The 10,254-nt window shown below is 40.1% G+C and overlaps 1 protein-coding gene across 1 annotated transcript; it reads left to right on the top strand.

Moving 5' to 3' along the window:
* The first annotated feature begins 1,613 nt into the window (after positions 1-1,613).
* LOC124021455 (zinc finger protein 501-like) lies at positions 1,614-7,564 on the top strand. Its single transcript, XM_046336654.1, is given in 4 exon segments — positions 1,614-1,701; positions 3,438-3,591; positions 5,898-6,236; positions 6,239-7,564. Coding segments are annotated over 4 exon segments (1,494 nt in total). The 5' UTR covers positions 1,614-1,692; the 3' UTR covers positions 7,231-7,564.
* The last annotated feature ends 2,690 nt before the right edge of the window (positions 7,565-10,254 follow it).

Genomic DNA, 10,254 nt, shown 5'->3' with positions numbered 1-10,254 from the left:
AAATGGCATCCTATTACCTATATACTGTCAGGTGACATTCCAGATGCAGCCATCCTCTCTAACAGTTAGAAGTCAAACAAATGATGTCAGGGACTCCAAATGTCAAGTCACTCTTGGGGATTGTCTTTGCAATGACGTCTCACAAATCATCAACACCATGGTGATGCTCCATGACAATTTATTTGGATGGTTGAAGTGTTGTAGAGGAGTGGGCGTAACAACACTACACCCTTTGGGAAAACCTTAAAGGGTTGTTTTGAAGAACCCTTTTTGGTTGCAGGTAGAACCTCTTTGGTTCCATGTAGAACTCTTTAGGGTTTCATGTAGAACCCTTTCAACAGACCAGATGTTTTTTTAACTTTCTGTGGAGAAACCGAACCCGTCACATTAGGAAACTGTTGCATTGAACACATGAGTATGGTGGGCTGACTTTTCTGGACAATCCTACTTTAAATAATACTTCTAAGATCAATTTGATAAAACACTTCCTAAGAAGACCTACTTCTATGTGAAACCTTATTCCTCATCATGCCTTTTCTACTTTTGGTGGCCTTAACTTCATGTTGGTTTGCTATTGACAAAGTTCCAGTGAAGCTCTGCTTTTCATCAACAGGTTTTCTAGTCATGATCCTTCATTTAGAAGCATAATTTCTCTCCACACATATTATATTTGTAATAACCAGCACATATTGTATAACAATTAATCTTTGTTTTTAAAATATTGGTTCAGAAACAATATCCTATTGGTGAGACAACTTGTAAATGCAGAGGGTCTTTTACTTCATTATGACTCGTTCTTATCACTTTACAAAATCCCTATAATGCCTAAAGAGTTTACAATTATTTTTGTCTCCATTCCTTCAAGTGTTGCTTTATTTTTTATTTACTTATTTAACTAGGCAAGTCAGTTAAGAACAAATTCTTATTTTCAATGACAGCGGATTAATAACTGCTTTGTTCAGGGGCAGAACAACAGACTTGTCAGCTCGGGGACTCAATCTCACAACCTTCTGGTTACTAGTCCAATGCTTTAACCACTAGGCTACCTGCCGCCCCATTATTCAGGAACATGTTAAGACCCTCAGAACCTACCTTCGATTACAGCTGTTGACTCAATAGTAGTAAAGATTTGTTCTTGTTTTGGTCCATTCAACAACAGAGTGATACTTACCTTGTATCAACAGGATTTTGTATCTCTCTATATACCTTATGTCATGCCTTATTGGAATTGTTTTATTGATAATATCTGTTGTCTCATACATACGTACTTTCTAACACAATTATAGAAGTTTATTATAAAATGATTCATGAATATTACCCTGCCAACCACGAAATGAAGAATACAAAATAGATACATTCAAATTGTACCTTTTGCAACAGTTTTGCATCTTTGAATGGTATTAATGTAAAGAATTTTTGGCAAGACATCAGTAGATTTCTAATGGAAAATCTGCATTTAGATTTGACACTATTATGGAGAGACGTATTACATTCATTCTTTACCGACGATAGAAATCATTTGGATGGAAATTTATATTATTCATTCACTCGCCGTACAGTAGGTGGCAGCAATACGGCAATAGGTGTAGTCTGCCATAAAACCTTAAAGAAGAACAAGACAACAGGAAATTGTTGACGAGAACAGCTAGGGTCAGACAGTTCATATCATACAAAGGAACAGTAGCTTCCACAATGGATAGGGTAAGTCTGGTTATAACATTATATGCCCGCTGTGTTGTATAAAATGCCTAGGCCTAGTTTTCATCATATTTGAACCTCTACATTGCTGTGTTCTGTTTGTAGCGGCAGGTAGCCTAGTGGTTAGAGCGTTGGGTCAGTAACCGAATCCCCGAGCTGACCAGATAAACATATGTCGTTCTGTTCCTGAACAAGGCTGTTAACCCACTGTTGATGGTCAGTCATTGTAAATAAGAATTTGTTTACTTGCCTAAACAAATGTGACTTGCATAGTTATTAATTTATATTTGTTTAAATAGCCTACAACTATATAATTTGTATTTATTATGGATACTCTTCCTGGGGTCCAGCAAAATTAAGACAGTTCATACAATCATGTTTAGGAATCTGTGACTATGACCTAATTCTCTCCTTCCTCCCAGTGTGCACATGTTCACATTCCTTCACTGATTTCTTACACATTAGCCATTATTTGACCAGATATTCAAGTGGCCGTTTCTAACAAAGAAAATAAATGGCTGCAGTTCCAAACACGTTGTTTTTCCCTCTGTTGTATCTCCGTCGAAACCGGATGCAGTTTGATTGCTATCTTAATAAGGGAGGTCTAATTCCCTAAAATTGGCCCTTGATTTAGCTTGAAGGAGCGATTGAACAACTTCGGTCACTTGCGGGGATGATATGACCCACAATTCAATGCAAACTGTAGTCACATGTCAAACTCTGGTGGCCGGGAAGTGTCAAATTTAATCAACAACCTGCACTTTCAGCATCTCAGGAATATGAATCGAGCTGTCTGAAAAAATCTATTGATTTTAGCTTTGGAAAATTGGCTCAGTTTCCTAGTGATGAGTGCAATTCAGAAATGTATTGGAATAAATGACCAAACTATGGGTAACTGTCGCTAGCTACCAGACAGGAGTGCTAGTTAGACACGTTAGCTTACTAGGTTCATTAATAGCTTTAGGTTGGTTGTTTTTAAGTTAAACTTCAAGATTTCCACCAAGGACATTGCCTCTCCCATAATCATTATCCCTCGCTTGGGCAATGGACATTTAAGGTGCACTCGGATGTAAAACGTCATTCAAGGGCTGAGGGTTTAGAGCCGAGGGCTGTTGAATTTGAAATGTTGCTGGAAGGCAATCAGGAAGATGCAAGATCAGGTGGGTTCATTATAGTCAATGAGAGGGCAGATATGCGTGTTTCCACTAGTTACACAGCCACAGAGTCAAACGCCTATAACGTATTTTTATTCATTTAGGGTTATGCATAAATTTAGTGTTTGCTAGGTTAGGGTTAAAATCACATTTAAAAAGATCAGTTGTATAAATGGGCGTGGGTTGTGGTAACTAGTGATGACCAGGCACTACTTTCATACAAAGTGTTTTTTTTTCTTCTCAAAGTTGCCTGGATGTGATGTGTCCTACTTTTACCAATACACTCATAACAACCTACTCGTTTTGAAAATGTATATATGATCAAATAAGCCAGATTTTGGGCACAGTTATCCCTCTTGTTTCTTCTCTTCTGCGCTGTTCGATAGGAAATGACTGGTATAAGAAATACGGTGGAAACTCGTCTATGCCTCCATCAATCCAACGCTCTTATATTTGTGGGTTGCAGTGAATGATTGAACATTTCAGATTAAAGGAGATATGAGGGATGCACCCAAATCGGAGGTTTAGACTGAATTAATACAATATTTGGTTTAATGATCAACTGTAATACGTCTTGTCGAACAGCAAAAGGCTAGCCTGTCCCCCTCCACCCTCCAGGAGTCCCCAGGTCATTCTCCTCTCTGTACTTTACTGCTGGTTCTGGTCGACTGCAGGAAAACACCGGGGCAGACTGGAACTGAGAGACTAGAAGAGGAACATGGAGATATGATTTCATTAAGTAAGAACCATGTGGATTAGATTCGTCTGCTTCTGTAACAATGAATTGGTTCATTATGTATTGATGAAAATATCTAGTCGTTCCACCTAATTTTGAGAAGTGTAACTTGCTCCCCCAAATGTTTGATTTCACCTAATTGTAACATTCTTTCATGAAGAACACATGTTCAACATCATAAAAACATGTTTTCCCAAGAGTTTATATGAAAATACATACTTTATTTAGCACATTGTCACTTAGTACAGTAACAGGGGACAACTGAAAACAACAAAACCACTAGTTTACATTGGTAAAATAGTCCTTTTAAATCAGTCACAAATGTGCTTATGACAGGGGTAATGGAAGCTAGTTTTGTTCCACAGGTGGTGAAAATTGAATGCAAGCTTCACAAAAAAATATATTCTACCATATCAATTTATGGGTAAAGTGGTTCACTTGCTCAGTTTTCTACAGAAAACACCAGAGAATTGATAAAAGACTAGAACCAGTTTACCTGCCTTTGCTCTATAATTGGACTATTTGATGTTCGATGTTTCTTTTGCCCAAAAATGTAAGGAACCGTTTCACCATATTACAACATGGGTTGACCTTAAAATGAGGGACAGACGTAAATTAATCACTAATTAAATTAAATAAATCATGTTCAGAAATGACTGTCAAAGTAACTAAATAACTAGGGCTTTACATGCACACTAATCATTTCCTATTAAACGGATTATGGCATTAGCCCGGGACCACCCATATGTAGAATGTATGCACACATGACTGTAAGTCGCTTTGGATAAAAGCGTCTGCTAAATGGCATATATTATGTAAACATCTTACTCTGCTGATCTTAATTGGTGTGAGGTCATAACTGAAGTAAGCATACGCCTTTAAAAACACCTTGTTTTCTGAGAATTCTTTAGACTGATTAGGACATGTAAACACTTTAATCAGAGTTCTAGAGGTGTATTTAATCTGTGTATGTTCTAACACAAGCAGCGCCAGCTAACTTCTTTTGACCGAGTGCAGTGAACGTTTATTTTGTCTTTTTTTTTTAGATGTGTCCATGTTGTAATGGTTTTGACTTGAGGTTATTATTTATAGGGGTGCCAGGTAGGTTGTGCCTACCAGGGAAAACATTGGTTTCTCCTTTTAGTTTGGGTGGGAATGAGTCCCATCTGGTCCGTCAAGTCTACACCAATACAAAGGACTTATGTAAAAGTCAGGATGGAAATAAACTTTTCATAAACCCTTAAAACATTGGAAAGAACTTCAAAAACAACTATATTCTTTTGCGTGGGTTGTATTAACAACATCAATGATTACACACACATATATAATAATATCACAATGAGTTCTGGTTCCTCCAGAAATGTCCTGTACCTCGGGCCTAAAAAGAGTCCTGCCCGGTAGAGTTCAGGGAACTCGAGTGACTTCTGTCACGCAATGTTTGTCCGTTCATTCCGTGTAGCGTAAACCCAGTATTAAACATACAATCAATATAACAATTATTTTACCACAGAACTTTAATAAAGTGTATCAACTCTTACTAAGTCCTCAACTACAACTACATAAATCACAGTATAAATCACATCAAAACAAATGAAATACCGTATACAAAAAGGTGGTGGTCAGTCAGACAATCCAATCCTCCAATAGATCTCCAGCGGAGAAATGCCAGGAAGAACGGAGAGGTGTAGTCCAGGGACGCAAAGAGTGGATCCCATCCTGGGTAAACTCTCTTAGGCTACAAAACAACGGAATAGAGAAGCTTTGGGAACTGAGGGTTGAACACATCCTCAGTCACGTCTCCATCACAACCCCACTTTTGCGCAGCTGATGCTGGCTATTTAATTGGGAATTAAAGGCAAGCGCCCTATTGGAAGGAGCTGCACTGAGACGTTCAGAAAAATTTGGGGCTGTCACAATGTAAACAGGATTATTAGGGAAATTGTTCATTCAAAGCATGTCAACATTCAAATCAAACTCTTATACTAATTGATTTCACAATAATCATATTATTCTGCACTTGTAACTTTACTCAACGATGGTAAAACTTGGAGAAATGAATGTATTAGTTGGGTTAAAATCTTTCTAGAAGTGACACAGGGTTGATGGAGGAACTTTTCAAATTCAGAATTGTCACTTTATCAAGTCTTTATTCATATTATTTAATAACAGATTAAAAATATAGTACTGATGCACAATATTCTACTGGAAAACATGAAAGGGACCCAAAAGGCCTTAATCTCATGGTAGGACCCATCTGTTTATGGACCCATATTTGCAAAACCTAACTATTCAATGCCTTTGTTTCACAGGGGACATCTGTAATGGTTGCTCTCTAAGTGGGAGGGGCTTATCATCTGGGGAGCCTCAACAACATCATGATGCTGAGAAGAAAGAGAAGAGTCTCTCCAGATCGAAACACCGGCATAGAGGTATAGAGAAGAAACCTCACCGCTGCTCTGTCTGTGGGAAGAGTTTTGCTAAACAAGACTTGACTATTCATGAGCAAATTCACACCAGAGAGAAACTGTTCCACTGCTCTAAGTACGGGAAGAGTTTCACTGCATCTAAAACTTTAAAATCTCATCAGAGAATTCATACAGGGGAGAGGCCTTACCCCTACTTTGGTTGTGAGAAATGCTTCAAACAATCAGGATTCCAGACTACACAAAACACACAGGACCGACTTATAGCTGTGATCAGTGTGGGAAGAGCTTCAGTCGATCAGGAGACCTGACTAAACACAAACACATACACACAGGAGAGAAGCCTTATAGCTGTGATCAGTGTGGGAAGAGCTTCAGTCGATCAGGAGACCTGACTAAACACCAACGCATACACACAGGAGAGAAGCCTTATTGCTGTGATCAGTGTGGGAAGAGCTTCAATCAATCAGGAAACCTGACTAAACACCAACGCATACACACAGGAGAGAAGCCTCATAGCTGTGATCAGTGTGAGAAGAGTTTCCGGACGTCAGATCACCTGACTATACACCAAACCATACACACAGGAGAGAAGCCTTATAGCTGTGATCAGTGTGGGAAGAGCTTTAATGAATCAGGAAACCTGACTAAACACCAACGCATACACACAGGAGAGAAGCCTTATAGATGTGATCAGTGTGGGAAAAGCTTCAATCAATCAGGATCCCTGACTAAACACCAACGCATACACACAGGAGAGAAGCCTTATAGCTGTGATCAGTGTGGGAAGAGCTTCAATGAATCAGGAAACCTGACTAAACACCAACGCATACACACAGGAGAGAAGCCTTATAGCTGTGATCATTGTGGGAAGAGCTTCAATCAGTCAGTAAAGCTGACTACACACCAACGCATACACACAGGAGAGAAGCCTTATAGCTGTGATCAGTGTGGGAAGAGCTTCAATGAATCAGGACACCTGACTAAACACCAACGCATACACACAGGAGAGAAGCCTTATAGCTGTGATCAGTGTGGAAAGAGTTTTGCTCTAGATTTCACCCTGACTACACACCAGCGAATACACACTGGAGAGAAACCTTATTCCTGTCTATGTGGAAAGATCTTTGCTCATTCAGGGTCACTGAAAAAACACCAGGATGCACAAATATGTTGTTTTTTATCTCCCTCCTCTCCGGCACCAGTTTCAGACCTCTAAAGGAAGTTTCAATAGAAAACATTGTAAAGAGTCATCCATCTCCCATTCGCTAACAGTTTACTCAGTCTGATTACCATGGTAACATGTGTAGATAATATGCAGCTCTGGATCCATATGTATCAAGAGTCTTGGAGTAGGAGTTCTGTATCTTATTTCATTAACTCCTATTGTCCATTAAATAATGTAGAATAATGTTTCAACAATTGTAGGCATTCAACACCATAGTACCCTCCAAGCTCGTCATCAAGCTCGAGACCCTGGGTCTCGACCCCGCCCTGTGCAACTGGGTACTGGACTTCCTGACGGGCCGCCCCCAGGTGGTGAGGGTAGGCAACAACATCTCCTCCCCGCTGATCCTCAACACTGGGGCCCCACAAGGGTGCGTTCTGAGCCCTCTCCTGTACTCCCTGTTCACCCACGACTGCTTGGCCACACACGCCTCCAACTCAATCATCAAGTTTGCGGACGACACAACAGTGGTAGGCTTGATTACCAACAACGACGAGACGGCCTACAGGGAGGAGGTGAGGGCCCTCGGAGTGTGGTGTCAGGAAAATAACCTCACACTCAATGTCAACAAAACTAAGGAGATGATTGTGCACTTCAGGAAACAGCAAAGGGAACACCCCCCTATCCACATCGATGGAACAGTAGTGGAGATGGTAGCAAGTTTTAAGTTCCTCGGCATACACATCACAGACAAACTGAATTGGTCCACTCACACGTACAGCATCGTGAAGAAGGCGCAGCAGCGCCTCTTCAACCTCAGGAGGCTGAAGAAATTTGGCTTGTCACCAAAAGCACTCACAAACTTTTACAGATGCACAATCGAGAGCTTCCTAGCGGGCTGTATCACCGCCTGGTACGGCAACTGCTCCGCCCACAACCGTAAGGCTCTCCAGAGGGTAGTGAGGTCTGCACAACGCATCACCGGGGGCAAACTACCTGCCCTCCAGGACACCTACACCACCCGATTTTACAGGAAGGCCATTAAGATCATCAAGGACAACAATCACCCGAGCCACTGCCTGTTCACCCCGCTATCATCCAGAAGGCGAGGTCAGTACTGGTGCATCAAAGCTGTGCCCGAGAGATTGAAAAACAGCTTCTACCTCAAGGCCATCAGACTGTTAAACAGCAACCACCAACATTGAGTGGCTGCTGCCAACACACTGACTCAACTCCAGCCACTTTAATAATGGGAATTGATGGGAAATGATGTAAAATATATCACTAGCCACTTTAAACAATGCTACCTAATATAATGTTTACATACCCTACATTATTCATCTCATATGTATACATATATACTGTACTCTATATCATCTACTGCATCCTTATGTAATACATGTATCACTAGCCACTTTAACTATGCCACTTTGTTTATATACTCATCTCATATGTATATACTGTACTCAATACCATCTACTGTATAATATAATAATAATAATATATGCCATTTAGCAGACACTTTTATCCAAAGCGACTTACAGTCATGTGTGCATACATTCTACGTATGGGTGGTCCCGGGGATCGAACCCACTACCCTGGCGTTACAAGCGCCATGCTCTACCAACTGAGCTACAGAAGGACCACCATGTATCTTGCCTATGCCGCTCTGTACCATCACTCATTCATATATCTTTATGTACATATTCTTTATCACCTTACACTGTATAAGACAGTAGTTTTGGAATTGTTCGTTAGATTACTTGTTGGTTATTACTGCATTGTCGGAACTAGAAGCACAAGCATTTCACTACACTCGCATCAACATCTTCTAACCATGTGTATGTGACAAATAAAATTTGATTTGATTTTTAATGTGTGAGGGAAATGTTGTTGTCTGAAGAAAGAGCCTTGAATTGTACATCTTGTCTCATACAATTATTGGTTCCTGTTGGTGCTGGGTAGAGATGTGAGGGGGAAACGGTCATGACTCCTCAGACCTTTTGGCAGAATATGTTCAATAAGTTAAGATAGGAGACGGTGCCAGTCACATGCAGGAACCAAACGTCAATGATGAATAAATTATGATTAATGTAAATCATGCAAATATAACTTGTCTGTGTAAACAGTATATAAGAGAACTAACGGGACTGCCCCGAAAGAGCTCCAGACCGTACTCTGGTGTTTTAAGTTTGTTGGAACCTCTCCAGCTTCCTGATAAATAATTATTCATTTAAGTTTTACTTTGAGTCCCTGGTGTTAATTTCCACGACACGTATTCAATACAAAAATACATTAAATCAATTGTCTTACATGAAGATGTCGCACTGCATGAGGCAAATGGTGGTCACACCAGATACTGACTACCTTTTTAAAAAGTGTCTGTGACCAACAGAGTCATATCTGTATTCCCAGTCATGGATTAGGGCCTAATTAATTCATAACAATTGACAGATATTTGTGTATGAACTGTAACTCAGTAAAGTCTTAGAAATTGTTGTTTATATTTTTGTTAATAATAATTGAAGAATCTAAATGAATGGGCCTCCTACTGTTTTAGGTGTTCTGGGTCAGAACTGTTTCAACGTGACTTACGTCCATCAGAGTATCTGTGCCTTGAAGGAGTCAACAGTGGAACTGCCCTGCACATATCAACATCCAAGTTATCATGTAGTCTCAGAACCAAACTGGTATATCCAAGAGAAATATAATGAGGTGTCTAAATTCCTGAGCTCGGTCCAGAGTATGCAGGTTGTGCTGAGTACCTTGGAACTGAAGAGAAAGACTGCACCCTGAGAATCACAGACCTGAAAGTGATTCAGCTGAGTACAAGTTCATATTTAAAACACAGAATGGGGGTACAGCTTCCCTGGAACAACTGACTGACACAGGTAATATATAATATCTAATTCTAATAATTCATTAGAATCATTCAGAGCTGCAGGTGAAGGTGTCTTCCTCCACAGAGGAATAGAAGAGAACACTGACCTGTAGCATCACCTGTCTTCTGACTGACAACCCCAACCTCACCTACATCTGGTACAACAACGGACAACATCTCCATGACCCTACTTC

The sequence above is a fragment of the Oncorhynchus gorbuscha genome, unplaced genomic scaffold (assembly GCF_021184085.1).
Source record: "Oncorhynchus gorbuscha isolate QuinsamMale2020 ecotype Even-year unplaced genomic scaffold, OgorEven_v1.0 Un_scaffold_1118, whole genome shotgun sequence".
NCBI classification, from domain to species: domain Eukaryota; kingdom Metazoa; phylum Chordata; class Actinopteri; order Salmoniformes; family Salmonidae; genus Oncorhynchus; species Oncorhynchus gorbuscha.
This window is presented reverse-complemented; position numbering and strand designations above follow the sequence as displayed.